General features: G+C 39.5%; 1 protein-coding gene across 1 annotated transcript; it reads left to right on the top strand.

Moving 5' to 3' along the window:
- The first annotated feature begins 207 nt into the window (after positions 1-207).
- Positions 208-16,074, top strand: LOC149246971 (large ribosomal subunit protein mL101 (rPPR4)-like). Its single transcript, XM_089458074.1, has 2 exons — positions 208-779; positions 14,584-16,074. Exons 1-2 carry the CDS (start codon positions 450-452, stop codon positions 15,826-15,828), a joined length of 1,575 nt encoding a protein of 524 aa, XP_089314200.1. The 5' UTR covers positions 208-449; the 3' UTR covers positions 15,829-16,074.
- The last annotated feature ends 456 nt before the right edge of the window (positions 16,075-16,530 follow it).

The raw sequence follows: 16,530 nt of genomic DNA, 5'->3' as shown, positions 1-16,530 counted from the left end.
TTTTTGTAAATTCAAGTTACAACTTTTACGTCTTTGATGATACTGATTTCATTTCCCCATTAAAAACTCTATTTAAACATTCCTACTGTAAAATATGAAGTAAAATAAGTTGAATAAACTTAACACACAAAATTGGTGTTTTGTGTCCAGAATTTAGGTTTTTTTAAAATGTTAATTGGCAAATTCGTCGTTGTAATTTCCTCTCAATTGAATTTTTTTGGCCGGATTCCGACTCTTTTGGCCCTCCGGGCAAATTTGAATGCTGGGTAGACGAGGCCTTAAAAAATACACATCACATAAAAACGGTTTTAAGTGGTGAAATCTCCCCCGTCAGTCTTGTAACACAATGGAGATTTGAAGGCCAGAGCAAATTTTGGTTTGAAAGGGTTTTAGATGACTATTAAAACCGTTCGTCCCTTAAACCCTGCAAGAAACTAGTTTCTAGTCTCATGGCGCAGCTGAGCACTTCGATTCGCCATATTTGCAGCAAATTCAGAGCTGCACAGAGCACAGGGGCAGTCCTCCCAGCATTTATCAGTGACAGGAGGGGAGCTTCAACTGCGACTGCATCTGCGGCCACGTCAGCGGAAGAAGAAGTAGTATATGAACGCAAGAAGCTAACTCTGTACAGACATTTATCCCGCCCCGGCAATTGGAATGAAAGTGCAGTTAAAGTAATCAAAGACTGGTCGCGTGAAGGTAAAAAGCTTACGAAAACGAATCTAGAAAAAGCCGTCGAGAAGCTCCGCAAATATGGCAGATATAAGCATGCCCTTGAGGTTAGTTTAATTTACCTTCTTAAAATTATTATTTTTTATTATAAAATCATGATCTTTATAGGTGTTATCGACCATATGGCACAATCTATCGGAAACGTAATGAAAACTGAAACACACCCCGATGTTGGCCGGGGGCTGCATTGTACAACACGAACTTCCTCCTTCTCGCGTTGCAGGTTGCAGCATCTATTCTACCAGATTCACCCGGGACTCTTACCCAGCCCATCCTTTTTTGGAACATGAGATTTATGTGGGGCAGACCCCAGTGAGAATGTTACCGTGGTGGATGGCTTAGTAATCCATCCACATTGCCAGTGAACGAAAGCCCCCTTCACAATTTGGAAATATCATTACACGAGATCCGTGTGCTTATTTTAAAGGGTTTGAATTTGTAAGGGATTCAAGATCTTTCTTGGTTTGGTTGATAATATTTTAAAGGGTTTGAATTTGTAAGGGATTCAAGATCACCAAAAGGCTTAGTGTGGTCGATGTATTGAGAGACGAGTCACGTGGCTAGGCAGATCCTCGAGGGGGTTCGTTGAGTAAACAATTGTTTGTTGAATGCCATAGTTGATCCTCAGGGCGAGGGCAATCCGATTGAGGATTCCTCTTTAGTGGATTTTTGACTTTATGGTTTGCCCTAATTAGTTGAAAAATTACCCATCCTTAGATACTAGTCTTTCCCTTGATTCATTATTTCGGGTAGCCAACCTAAGGAAGGTCATTTTTCTTAATATCCTCTTGTCATTGATATTCTCTTGACTCCATTGCCCTTCGATACTGGTATTGATCATTACATCTCTCCATCACTAGTTCCAGAGTATTCCAAATAGTAAGACCTTGGTTCTTGTTACTGCTCAAACTAGCAGGGGGCCTAAAAGGGACAACTGCTAGGTCAAGGGCAACAATGGAGACTTAGCCCACTATCACCTCAACTAAGACTCCCTACTCTTTACTGACTTTCACCGATGGGAGGAGACTTGGTATATGGAAAGTCACTTGTGAAGGATGAGTCAACAAATGGATGTGAAGTGACCTTAATGATCCTTTTCCTAGAAGGAGGTTAAAAATTTAGATTGCTTGCTCTTTAAGCAAAGTACAAAGCTTTCTAGGATAGGGAGGTGAGGATTTAAGGGCTAGGTTAGAGGAATATGCCTTGTAAAGGGTTTTCACAATCCCTAGAATTCTTATTGAACTTGATTTCCCAAGTGGTTCTTGAAGAATTAACTTTTCAAAGATATGGGACCACACAGGACCAAGTGGACCTAGGCTAGGTTAAGGGAAGAGAGTCTAGCAACCAATGATGATCTTAACCTAGACAAGGAAGGGGAAAGGATCAAAACAATAATTTCCACTTAAAGGTGTCAAATTGATCCTATGAGGTACTAGCCTAGGGAACACTAGGGCAATGTTTGATCTCAGAGCTAAGGCTTGGGATATCTCACAATCCCACTGTTGGAATTTCTTCAAATTTGGAGGAGACCTTGATGACACACCAACGCAGTAGAGGCTAGGAGATCGAACATTTTGTATGGCTACTTTGTTGGGAAAGTGATGCCCTAGGTAACCCAAGTTGGCTAGAGAAAGGGAAAGGTGAAGAAAAATGGTTCTTTGAGTGACCACGTATTGGTAGACCGGTGCCTAATCCCTTGGGGAGAATGGATTCTAGGAGGATAATGAGAAAGGACTTCGTTTCTTGGTCAAGGAGGATTCAAGGACTACTTCGCTTGATCTTTAGGGCAAGAAGAAGTGACCTCAAAGCTTTATACTTTGCTTTGCAAAAAGAGATGGCTTATCAAGATAAATTCAATGGTAAAATCAATGTTCCACCAAGACTCTGGGACGGGGAGATGCGGGTGCGAGGAGACGCACAAAGGGGACATATGGTAGTACCCTCAAATTTTATGGAAATTTTATGGTAGTACATTGCATATAAATAGAAGGTGACTTAGCCTCATTTGGACACATTCATCTTCACACTTCTCTCTCTCTCCTCATTGATTGGGTACGGATTTTTGGGCCTCTCTCTCTGCACATCCAAAATTTCAGGAGAGCGAAATTTCAGGAGATCGAATTTCTCGACAGTTTGACCAAGCATTGACCAGCATGTGTTGACCTCCTTTGACTGCGTTTTTGTGAGGGCCATCTCTGTTTGGGCAGGCCACATTTCTAGGCACAAAAATAGAGACTAAACATTGACTGTTGACCAGCGTTGACTACAGCTAGGGCTGACTGCAGGTTTCTTTAGAGCAATAAGCCAATCTGATCCAACACTCACCGATTCAATTAGCCTTTTAGAGCACTTATGCCCAATGAGAATGCAAACAACGGTGTGCTTATGTATGCAAAAGATGCAAAAATGCAATAAGATGCAAGATGAGCCAGCCAAAAGACCAATGATTGCAACAGTAAGATAAACACCGAATGACACAAGAGGACACTTACTTAGGATGCCAAATATGCTAGGAGTGAATACCCAATACAAAGAGATGACTGTCCACTACTTTTCACACCACTGTTATGTTTATATCAGACCTTAGATTATTATGTCAGTCCTCCAAAAATGATAAGAGATGCCAAGAAGTGCAAGCCCAATGAGTGCAAATGATATGCCAATTAGAAAATATGAATGCAAGCTACTTATTATGCCACTGTTATGTGATTTTATCACTGCTGTAGGTGATTCTAGATGGTTGTAGCAAAGATATCAGATCTTGAATATACCCAACTGTCCTTCAAATTTTACTTATATGCAATTGATTTAACCACAAGATTAGTTTTTTATGCCTTAGGTAATTAATTAATGAGATTAGGACTATTTTAGATGTGTTTATGCCCTGAATATACCACTGTCATAAAATGCTTCAGAATTATATATGAGAACAGTGATGAGAATGAGAGATTTGAGAGGCAAACCAAGAGGCCTTATGGCCTTGTTTGATGGCTAGTTTGGCTTCCAATGAAGTGTCCACCTGCAACCACAATGTTAGCTCCAAAATCGTTGCAAAACAAAATGTTAGAGACCAAAACCAATACAAACTCAATCAATGACTGAAGAATGGCTTGGATGAGGGCTAGAAAGAGGCTAATAAGCCAACGATAGGGCTAAGAGGCCAAGGGAAAGGCAACGATGAGGGGAAGAAGGCCTAAGAAGGCCACAACTAGGGAGAAGAAGGCCTGTGACAGAGGGAAAGAGGCCAAAGGGGAGGGGCCAAGAGGGCTAGAGGCCCTTAGGAGGCCATGACAAGGCCAAAAAATGGACCGCGGCTTAGGAGGAGAGCCCTCTAAGTGGTGCATAGGGGCATAAGGCCCTAAAAAGGGCTGCCGAAGGGGCTAGAAGGCCCAACAAGGGCACGACTAAGGACAAACGACAAGGGAAAATCCCTCTAGGAGGAAAAGAGCTGTGGCTAGGGTAATGAGGGCTAGCAGCTCACTGGAAAGGGAAGAAGGGGCCACAACAAGGCTGAAAAAGGTGACGACAAGGCCTTAAAGGCCTTGAAAAATTTCGGAACCCCTGCAAACACAAAATTTTCCACAAAAATGCCAAAATTCGCTTCCTTAGGGCTAGTGTCTTCCTCTCTTGGCTAAACATTGAGCTTGGAAGGGGTCCAAGGGCTAGATCTTGTCTTCCTAGGCCTAGATTTGCCACAAAACGCCAACGAAAATGCTCAAGAAGGTTGGAAGTCACACTTGGAAGTGAAAACCCTTCAAACCCAAGCCTTAGGGCTAGCTTCTTCAGAAAAATTTCGATCTCCTTGATGGCGTGAGGATTGACTTGCAAAACCTCAAATATATATAGAAAATTCAAAACCCCCAAAACACTAGGTGCTACAAAATAAAATAAGGGTTAGAATAATTTAAAATATTTACAAATTAAAATTATTAGCTCTCATTAGCAAATTAATTCTCTGTAGCCCAGGATCAAATAAAAGTTTTGATTTTTTTTAAAAATAAATTTTATGGATGAATGATTTCGAAAGATAGACTAGCCAAAACCCTCCTACAAAATAATTTGTCACAATGAAAGCTTAGAGCCCAAACAAGGTCGACTCTTCCTTATAGTTTGCGAACTTGGAGCCAAATCTCTATTAAATCTTAAGATAAACTGTTAGATCATATAGTGAATCAGATCACCTAATAACTCGTATCAATTGAATGTTGTTATCACAAAAAAATGAAATAAGAGTTAAATATATTTCAACACAATATAGAGGATCAACACATAACTAGCACATACCACAGATCAACAGATAGAAGAACACCATGAACTGAACCCCATGGTGTTCTAATTACAAGGGACCATGCACTAAAATTATTCCTGAATACACTTTTACAATAGACTCGATAAACACTAGGACTCACGTAAGACCTTGTCAACGGATTCCACTCTAGTTTTGGGGTTATAGTTGGAAGAAAAACTCTGTCGATTATGCGTGTTTACAAATACACATAATTCGGGGAGGTTAAAAAACTTCTTAGGATGAATCCTTTGCCAAAATCAGAGGCATACCTAGGTGTTGCTACATAATTAAATGGTCATACTAGCATCATTTACAATAGACCTCGCAGAAATTGGGTTTACAATGATGAATGATGACAACTGATGACTTTGATCTTCGATTTTTTTTTCCACTTCTTTGTACTTTGCTTTCTCGGACTGTTGACAAAGTGTGGTCAACAGACTCCATTGCCCTTGAATATTGGCATTGATCTTCACATCTATCCATCACTAGTATTTTGTTCTTTTAGTAAACCCAACTTGATCATTGCGGTTACTTGTGATATCACCCTGTTCCTTATTGCTTATGTCCTAGTGATTCTTCAGGTAAGCTTGCAACCCCCTAAAGTTGTAGGAGTGTTGGCCTAAGGAGGCAAAGGTAGGTTGCTAAGATGACAGTGGGTGACCTATTGAAGTTCCACTTGGATTATATAGTGTGGATTGGAGCTTTTATCATTCTAACATACAATTTGAGTGGTAATAGGTGCCTTTTCACCTCCGTTAATATCCTTCTTTACAGTTTTGCCCTCTTCAACCTTCAAAACCTTCTCATTAGCTATCAATACATATATAAACTTATTTAGAGGGGTATTCCCATTTACTTTCAATAGTTCCTTGCCTACACAAACCTCCTCTACCAGGGTTTGAATCAATGTATCCCCTCCCCTCCTAACTCCTTCAACATTCTCTTGCTTATCATTTTCCAGCGAAATGGAAAGGATGCACTGTACAAAGTCACCTCAAGATTAAGTACTCATCTTTGTTAAAATTTAAATACTTGGTCTGATTTATTTTACCCAACAATTATTTGTACCTAGAAAATTATTTTACTGCACAAATAAAATTTTGAACAATTTAAAATAAATACCATGGTATTTCTTAACTTCACAAATAAAATATAGCGGACAAATCACAAAAAAATCAGCCACAAGAACAATAGAAATTCAACCCAAATCTCTTTTCCTTCACTTATATTAAATTTGGAAAATCTTGGGTTTTGACCTAGAGAAAATTATTCAGAGAAATAACAGTTGAAGGGGCACTTGTAACTTGGCTCCCTTGAAATTATTACTACTAGAAACTCAAATGTTGAATTGGAATCGGCCCCAAGACAAACTTGGGCTCCTTGGAATGCTCTCAGCCTCTCTCTTTGTTCACGGCCTCTTTGGCAATCGTACGACCCACACAACTATCAAATTGGCCCAAGGAAATAACTCGGCCTCCCCATCAAATCGACCCCTCATCTCGGTCCTCTTCTTGCTTGGATTCCCTTGAATTTCTTCGGAAATCCCCCTTAGCAATTTCTCCTCAATCTTCTTCAGTCAACTAGAGCTCTTGCCCTCCTCTTAAGAGAATCACTCTCTCAAAAGTGCATAATTGTGTCGTCAACTCTCCATTAGATTCAGTTTATCATTTCATTAAGCAAATAAATCCCTAAACTAAATTTCAATGGCTAGGATCATATCCTAAGCCTTTCCTGAGATCAATCGTTGAGATTAAATCTAAGTCACTTAAATAATTTTATTATTTATCCTTAGAACTTTTGTTTAATAGTCCACAATAAATAATTATTCTAATTATCGTACTTTTCCTATGGTTGACCTTAGGAAATAAATAATAAAGTCACTTACTCTACCAAGCAAGCATCTAAAGGGGCAATCAAACTTCTTCTACATGCTAAGACACCAAGTCAGTGCAAAAGTCCTTCTGTAGCTATAAATCATCAACAATATTTCTTCCCTTGATCTTGTTGAGAAATCAAGGGCAGCTAGATTAGGGTGATTTCTCTTTACTTTGATAACTGCTAGTGACGTTCTTTACTTAACTTTATGTACTTGTAGTTAGCTTCTTCTTTACTTGATTATTATGGTGTTCTTATCATCAAACAACTACCAAACTATGAAGATCAATAGAATAAGAGGACACAAGATATATGATACTAGCTAGGGCCAAAACCTCTCCCTTGAGAGGAAAACCCACAAGAATTCTTCTCTTCTTATAGAATCTTCAAATGACGAATTCCAAGACCTAAGACCCAAGACAAAAACCCCTCCAAGACTAAGTCAACCTTACCTTTGATGAGCTTGACCTTCACAATGCCAACCCAAGTCAAACTGTTTCAAAACTGCTGCAACTTCACATGTTTGGACCTGCAACTTCACACGTTCGGACCTGCAACTTCTTGACTGCAATTTTCGACTTTACTGCAGAAACCCTAGCTCACATGTGTGGGTGAAATATGTCTCCTTCCTTCGCTTAGAGATATTTCTCTTCCTCGATAACTCGACTTCCAAACTTGATCTTGTGAACCCAAACTTCAACCTTAAGTGAGGACTGCAATTTGCTGCAACAAAAGTGTGCCCTAGTTTTCGCACGTGTGAGAGATGGAGGCCCAAAACAGTTTTCTGAACTTCGATTTTTCTTCCTTGAACTTCACTTGCCTTTTCGGTCTTCTTTCTCCTTATGATCGAACTTCTTTTCTCTCCTGATCGAATGTTTTGGATGCATCTTCAAATGAGGTCGAGTGCCCTTTATACATATTCTTTCATGGAGCTCGAATAACCCTAATGAGGTCGACTTCATTATTGTAGGCCGACTTGTCTTCTTGCAGGCCGACTTGGTCTTGGAGGGAGAGTTTTGACTCTTGGACTTACAATAAATTCTTTTTACATGATACAAGATGCCCAGTAGGGTCTTTTACATATAACAATGACTCTTTGACTTCTTTGACTCTATGACAAAGCCCTAGAAGCACACAATGGGTGCTTGACCTAAAAACAATTTGACCTAGTGCATGAAACCCATGCTATAAATAATAATAATAATTTTTCTCTCTTTTTCATCATATACAAAAATCAAGATTATATAAGACATTATGAAGACTGAACCTAGTTACATATTTCAACAGATCTAGATGCACTTTTAATTTTGATAGTGTAAATTCCATATCTAACCACATGAATTCCACAATTGGAGAAGATTTGGACTTAGGGTCTGACATATAATCAACCTCTTCCTTGTCCAACCTTTATACCATCTGATGCCCTAAACCTCCATGAATCTCCCTTCATGTTCATGGTGGTTTGGGCTACTATGGATTTCAGGCCAATGCAAGCCTTTGGGATGTTTTCTAATTCGTACAACGAGGTCCATTTTTTATTTCAGTTTCTTAGTTTATCTAAGACACCTAGCATTTTAACCTTGTTTTCTTTCGAGGATAGTTTCCATTTTTTATTGTTCACTAATCAGTTGATTTTGTAGATCTTGCTACCAAGACAACCTTTTATAACTTCCAAAGAATACCCTGCTGCCCAAATTTCAGGTCTGCAATTTCCTCATGAGGTGAACTCACCTCTCAGGAAGAATAATCCTTTATGTTCCTTGCCATCAAGCCTCTCCACTGGCTTATTATTTATACTTGTCCTTCAGTTGCCTTGGAGGCCCCTTTGTCCTCCAAGAAACCTCCAACTCCAAACTCAACGTTAAATTAGAATATTAAATGTTTTCCTCGGGCACAGAACCCCATCACTTTGGGTACAAAGCCCGCAACTTGGGTGCATACTCATACTTTATGGGCTTTTCTCTCTCACAAGCCTAACACCGAGGGCATGTGAGAGTACCTCCCAATGCCACCCAATTTCAACATTGTATTTGTCCCATCTAATGATTAATATCTCCTTTATGGTAGCAACGAGCATACAAACGAGGGTCCCTCTCTTGAAGCACACAGTTCACCAGAAGTTTTGATTGACATGCCCAATTCTTTCCAACATGTGGTTTGTTCCCTTATAAACATTCCAAACATAGGCACATCCATATGACAAAGTTGCAACAAATCCACTAGTGGCTCTAATATGAAAGAGACGACTCACTTTGACACCACTAAGCCTCATAATAGTTACAATGCTCATTCCTTTTTCAATGGTGGTCTGTCTTCATGTTTTCCATTGTGGACTAACCACCATGGAAATCAAATCAGCTCCTCATGTAACATAAGTGTTGTATCATGACACGGCAGGAAGCAAATCTGGTTTCTTCAACCTTTAGAAGGCGGGGCTTGACAAAATATCTATACATTCCTGTGCGTGTTGGTGGTTTGTGGTACAATTTATATTTCTTTTGCTTCATTAAAAAGTTTTCTTATCCATTCAACTCTAACAACAATAGCTTTGGAAGCTAGATTCAAAACTATGAACCAAAAAATATGGTCATTGTTAGAAATCCACGCACTGCAGGTCTGGTCTATGCCTTAGCTAGGAAACATAAACACACTGAAGATGCCTAACTTTAAACAACTTTTTCACAGTGGAATATATCAACAAATAGATCAATGCACAAGACTTTATGGCCCAAACTTATTTCTTACAATTCCATTAATAAGAATACACACAGGGCTCTCCTTCCAGGGATCATGGCCCTTTACAATCCCTGTACAATGCCTAATATACAAGATCAATCCTTTTGACCAAATCCTAGGGCTGGGGCCAATTCTTTTAGTCTCTCATCTGCCCAAATAAAACACCTAGATAACAAATCAACTTATCTGGCCAGCCTGTTGTCCTTTGCAGTCAGTGTCCTCAAGCCTTCTATCAGCACTGGCCTGCTCCTTTAGGCCCCTAGCAAGTCCTCTGACCAACTGGCAACCTTGCTGCCCTTGTTTTCTTTTACAACTCTAGACTTGGGTCTGCCCTCCTGGCAGCCCTAGACAAATGCACAACTGTCACTAGTAGCTGCTCCTTTAGCAGCCTTCAACCAGCCTTAAACACAACTTGCTCTAGTAGCACCCTGTACTAGCCCTCAGCCAGCTTCCTGAGCAATTGTCCAGCCTTTGGCCTATCTTTCCTGGCCTTAACGGCTCTCAGCCTCCCTTACTTTGCTGCTGCATACCCTTGGTTGTATTGTGTAGGCCTTGGCCTACCGATCCCTGTTATACCAACCCTGCAGCCAGCCCTAACAGAGCTGTGGTTAGCCCTTGTTGCGACAGAACAAGGGCTTGACCCTCCTTTTCTAGCCTCGGCCTTCCTTCTGGCTTGCTGCAGGTGAACTATTTTAGGCCTGCAGCCTATCCTTGGCTGCAGCCTTACTTCCAACCCTCCAAAATCAGCGCAATGGTTGCAATACTAGGCTTGCGGCCTTGCGACCTCTGTGGCTTGTTCCTCTCACTGCAACTGCTGCTTCTACCACAGAACTTCAACTAACCAACTCGCCCTCCTTTGCTTGCTGCAACCCTTCTTCTTTAGCTGGCTGTGTCTCCTTAGCTGCCCTCTTCTACAAGAGAAGTCCTTCACCTCTTGTCAACTATAGCCTCTCCTTTGGCCTTATTTATACTTGTCCCAAGGGTGTGAAACCCCAAGTGGTGTCTCCCTTGGCCTTGCTGGCTGATATGAGCGACTTGACACAACCAACTCATAATTAAATTAGAATTATAAATGTTTTTCCTTGGGTTCTAAGCCCAATCCTTTGGGTCCAAAACCCCACGATAAAATTAGAGATCAACAAGATCTATTTGATAAAAGGGAATGTACCTACAAAGAAGAGGTTACCAGGTTAAAAACTTAGTTGGAGGAAGGAAAACAAATAAGGAAGTAGTACAAGGACAAGGAAGATCAATGTCAAAGGTTGCAGGATGAAGTAACATCATTGACAAATAAAGTGAATGAAAAGGATACAACAACCAATGAACTTAAAGAAAGAACCAGTTACTATGAAGGTCTTGAAGCTGAGGTTGTCTCTCTAAAAGAAGATCTTGAAAAATCAAACAAGCAGAATGAAATACCACAAAGTCCCCAAGGCTTTTCCACTCAGAAATACCTTTCGAGCTACCAAATTTCAGCATACCTGCCATTAATGATTGTTCCAGTTGTGTTGCATGACTGCATTGTATTTCTTGATTTGCATAATGTTTAAAGGGCCAATGATCTCAGTTGTTTCTGTAAGTCTCATCAATCCGTTCAATGCTCTTTTTCTCACCTGAAGCATCAATTGCTCTCAAGAAGTATGGGGCTGAAGGAGACATGACCATCAAATTTATCAAGGGTGTATTTGCTGTATTAATCTAGCATCTCAGATAATGGAGATGCCACTACTATTCTAATTGGATTGCACTAGTTTGAACACCCTCCATCACGAACTCCCCTCTGGAGAAGGGTGGTGTGTACTTTTTCAAAGTTTGGCTCCTTGTTAGCCCTAGGGGCTTCGTTCACTGTTCTAAGCATGTCTTGCCAATAGGGAGGCCTATTTATATTGAAGGGGATTCCACATGCATACATGGCATCATTGGCATAGGCAACCCCTCCATGTCTTTTCCCTTCTGCAAAAGTAAAAAATTCTGGCCATGGCTCTGGAGACTGGCGTATAATTTCTTCAAGGCTTCTTCCATGATTTAAGAACTTGATGCCCCTTTCTTGAAGCTGCAAGAGCATGCTTGCTGCCCCTCTATTCGTTCTTGGCTTGTGCATCATTGTGCTCCTTTCGAAACTGTGCCACATCCTTTTGGTTGATATTCTTACAAAACTCATCTCTATTGTTAGGATCCTAAAGTAAATGGGATTTGACTTTATATATGACCTTGTAAAATTTGACTTGCATTTCCTGCAATTTCATAAGCAGATTTCACCTGACTTTTCCTTCTTCCCAATTTTCAGGACATACTTCCAAAGATAATAATCAATGAGATATTATCATATTTCTGTTGATTTTCTTCTCTTCCTAGTATCCCTTCATCACTACTTTCATTGTGGTTTTTAAATGATCAGAGACTCTTTGAAGCATGAACACGAGGCCATGGGAGCAACATAGGAAGACAAGGGAGAAATAGAAGAAATAAGTATTAGAATATATCTCTATTTAGTAATGCTCAGTCTTTTAGATGTTTCTATTCTTATTCTTTTAGCAGTTTCTTAGATGAAACTGTTTGTTCGATATTCTACATAGAAACCTGATGTTTCTATTCTTGTAAATATCTTTGTATTATCATTGAGCTGTTTGCTCCATGTGAATTAATTCATTCAACATTCTTTTATGGTATCAGAGCACAGGGATTTTTCGAAATAATTTTTCATAGTTTGAAAAATTCAGGAGTTCATTTCGAAACTGCTCTCAGGGTTTGTAGATTTCTTGATCAGCTATCCTCTTCATTTCTTTCTAAGGTCGAGCCCTCTGTAAGCCAGGTAGCCTTCACTGAGTCTTAGCTTCGGCTTTGCTCATTGTGATAAAAGCTTACAGTCGTCAATCTCGATACAGAAAGGGATTCTGCTTCTACATTATCTTTATTATGAGGAATTAACTTTGTGGCGATACTCGGGATCGTGAAATTCTCTTGAAATTAAATCCGGCATTTTGAATCTGGGGACAGCAGTCGATTTGTAGGTTGAACAGTTTATCTGTGTTGAAGTCTTGTTTATTTTTTTTGGCCCGTGAATTCTCAGTCTCGTACCAGCGTTTTCAGTCAGTGAAGTATTGTGAATCGATAACCACGGGAACATAGCATCTTAGTATTTTTCTGTCACGATATCGCACGCATATCCGGTTATTTTCGTGGGAGCGGGATTCTGTTTTGGCTGGCGAATCCGGTTATTTGCTTTGAAGTTGTGGAACCTGTATTCAATCAAGCTCTCGTATATTGATTTCTAAAACCCTCACGGCTTCCAGCGTTTTGGTATCTGCGTTCTCGGCTTCGAGTGCTTCAAATTCTCGCCTCGGTATGCTCAAACCCATCCATTTTTCATGGTCAGCTATCTTAGAAATGCGTGGATGAACATTCAGTTAGTATATACCTCCCATATCTATGCTGTTTGATATTCGATTTAGAAGAAATTGTTTATCGATTTAATATTCCGCGGCACTGTGGACGTGAAGCCGGAACAAATTAAATCAGAGCTGCGACGTGAAGACGTGGGTTCTTTTCTTGTGGTGAGCCGTGAGCAATTAAACAGCTGGTTGAAGACGGCTCAGTTCAGTTGCACTATGTTCCCACCACAGAGCAGCCCGCCGATATTTTTACCAAGCCTCTTGGTCCTGATAAATTTGTAAAATTTCGCGGGTCTATTGGTGTTGTAAATAGATTGAGCATTAAGGGAGGGTATTAGAATATATCTCTATTTAGTAATGCTCAGTCTTTTAGATGTTTCTATTCTTATTCTTTTAGCAGTTTCTTAGATGAAACTGTTTGTTCGATATTCTACATAGAAACCTGATGTTTCTATTCTTGTAAATATCTTTGTATTATCATTGAGCTGTTTGCTCCATGTGAATTAATTCATTCAACATTCTTTTAATAAGGGTTTTTGAGTGCTGTTCTGTCTGCGGATAACACTAATTCCTCTTACCCACAACTAAAACTTGTCTACAGGTACTTGCAACACAAAAGAAACACTCACACCTGCCAAGTTTGCGAACTGTATTGTCCTCTACCCTCCAAAGTTGCGGTTCTTCTCTTCAAAGCTTGAAAGTGAAAAATGAGACCTGTCCATTTACCCATTGGTTGTGGGGAGGGCATGCGGACCCCCTGTTCCCTTCTCTTCAAAAGATGCAGGCCAAATTTTGTTTTTTTGTTTTTATTTTTACTTTTGCATTTTGTGCAGGAAATGTCTCCTGCAGCAAGAATGTGTCTTGACATTTGGGAACGTTTCCTGCATTTGTTTTCTGTTTTTGTAATGGATGTGGAAGCAAGAAAACCTTGCAACAGCAATGGGAAATCCACTATGTATCAGCAAATCTGTGTTTCCAATCTGCACCAGAAATCAGATTGCCGCTCCTGGGTGGCACATCTGTAACTCTTTGCTTTATTGGTTATGAAGGAGAGTGTTCCCTGTCACCATATTCTAGTTCTGGACATTTTTGGCTACTATGGTATTTTTAGAACTGAAAATTAAGAGTTAACTCTGTTTCAGGTAACTGGTATACTAATATGTAATTGGCTGACGGTGCAAGGCTTTGTTATCAAATTCACCAGTTTTCCCCTTGCTGTTTTTCTTCCTGTTGATTCCTTATTAACCTTGACCTCTATTTACTGTCATTTGCTGGACATTAATAAAATTATCTTATCTTTATCTTGTATTCTTATCTATACCCTGGAATTTTAAAGAGAATTGTGATCTTTACTTTGTAGTTGGACATGCATTACAGAATAATTTTCTGGCGTTAGTCAATGCCTTGAGTTTAAGACTTATCTGATTTCTCACTATGATGTATTGAGTCGTGTTAGAATACAATATTCTTTGTGGATTTGACATCTGCAGGTTCATAAATTACTTGTAGTATTCCCTATTTTCAGATCTGTATATTTTGACTGCATTATGAATACAGGTTTCAGAGTGGATGGATGGTGGTGGAGGGCTTCGGTTGGGTTTATCTGACTTGGCTATCCGCTTGGACTTGATAGCTAGAGTTCGTGGCATAGATGATGCTGAAAAGTATTTTATAAATCTCCCTGAGAGAGCAAGGAACCATAAATCATATGGTGCACTTCTGAATTCTTATGTGAGAGAGGAATTGGTTGAAAAGGCGGAGGGAGTTATGGAAAAGATGAAAGAATTAGATTTTGTCTTGAATGCAGTTCCATACAACAACATGATGACTCTTTATTTTAAAATAGGTCAGCCAGAGAAAGTACCTCTTGTTATACAAGAAATGAAGGCCAATGATGTTGTGCCTGACACATTTACTTACAACATTTGGATGAAGAGCTGTGCTGCTATGTCAGGCATTGGTGCAGTGGAGAAAGTATTAGATGAAATGAAACGTGATGGTAGAGTTGGTGCTGATTGGACGACATACAGTAACTTGGCTGCCATTTATGTTGATGCAGGGATTGTTGCGAAAGCAGAGTCTGCTTTGAAAGAAATGGAGAAAAGGATGCCTCAAAAAACGCTCTCTGCTTATACTTTTCTTATTACCATGTATGCTGGTATCCACAGTACAGCTGAGGTGCATAGGGTATGGGGAATGATAAGGCAAAGATTTTCTAATATGACCAACACAAGCTATATATGCATGCTTTCTTCATTGGTCAAACTTGGAGATATGCAGGGAGCCGAAAAATGTTTTGAAGAGTGGGAATCCGATGGCCTAAGTTATGATACCAGAGTGCCCAATGTACTAATTGATGCCTATATCACAAAAGGAATGATTGAAAAGGCAGAGTCTTTTCTTGAACACGCTTTAGAAAAAGGAGGTAAACCAAATTTCAAAACATGGGAAATGTTTGTGGATGGATATCTAGAGAACAAGCAAATGGATCGAGCTATAGAGACCATGAAGAAAGCTATTTCAAAAGTTAAAAATCGTGAATGGCAGCCAGCTCCTGAAAAGGCACTAGCCATTCTTAAGCATTTTGAAGAGTTAGGTGATGTTGATGATGCAGAGGACATTTTCAAAAGGCTGAGAGGTGTTGATCATGTCAACACAGATACTTATAACTCATTATTACGTACATATATTCAAGCTGGAAAATCTCCTTCTAAAGTTCTTCGACGCATGAAACTGGATAAAATTGTTCCTGACATGGAAACTGATAGGTTACTTAGACAAGTTGGTGAATTTGAATTGTGAAAGATTCCTTTAGCCCTTATGGTTTTGGGCCTTTACTGAAGGATGTATATTTTTCTTCAGCAATTACATCGGAGTGGTTTTTGCTTTTCCTGAAGGTTGCATGTTGAGCATTAATTTTTTGATGCAATAATCAAACACAGTTTTTAGCATGCTGCAGTAAATCGGTGATGAACAAGTGACAATTTATGTAGAATGGTGGCAATTTGTTGTGGTATTTGCCTATTTATGATGATTCTGTTGAAATCCCTTATTGTCTTCACCCTTACTGTCAAAAACGACAGCAGTCCCAATTTCTACTGTGAACATTACATATAGTGCACCAGATTCTGAAAGATAATTAGTTGTGTCTTTGCCATGGTTTGGCATTTGTTCTTGATTTAACTATACTCCATCTTCAAGGAAAAAAATGTCAACATTAAACCCCATATATTTCACCACTTTTCAAGCTATTGCATTTGTTTCGTTATATAGAACTGCTGGTAAATGTTTCTTGCTTTACCTTTGTGAAGTTTATCTGCACACCATCTTTTCTAGGCTTAGACACTTTGTTTCATATTTGCAGTTTGTCAATTATGATTATAGGTTCTTTCAGGAAAATAAAAATCATTTGATAAAAACAACTTAGAATCAGCTAATTGCAGATATGTTTATTAATGGTCCAATTATGCTGCAAAAGCTAACTCAAGTTTTTCTTTTTTGAAA

This window comes from Pinus tabuliformis, chromosome 7, assembly GCF_031772625.1.
Source record: "Pinus tabuliformis cultivar Carrire ecotype Pingquan chromosome 7, CPIR1, whole genome shotgun sequence".
NCBI classification, from domain to species: Eukaryota; Viridiplantae; Streptophyta; class Pinopsida; order Pinales; family Pinaceae; genus Pinus; species Pinus tabuliformis.
This window is presented reverse-complemented; position numbering and strand designations above follow the sequence as displayed.

Bases quoted from the DNA above. Each gene is read 5' to 3' on its own strand.
- LOC149246971 (XM_089458074.1), top strand. From the start codon at position 450: ATGGCGCAGCTGAGCACTTCGATTCGCCATATTTGCAGCAAATTCAGA. The intron at 780-14,583 runs GTTAGTTTAATT...TTATGAATACAG, and splicing joins GATATAAGCATGCCCTTGAG to GTTTCAGAGTGGATGGATGG.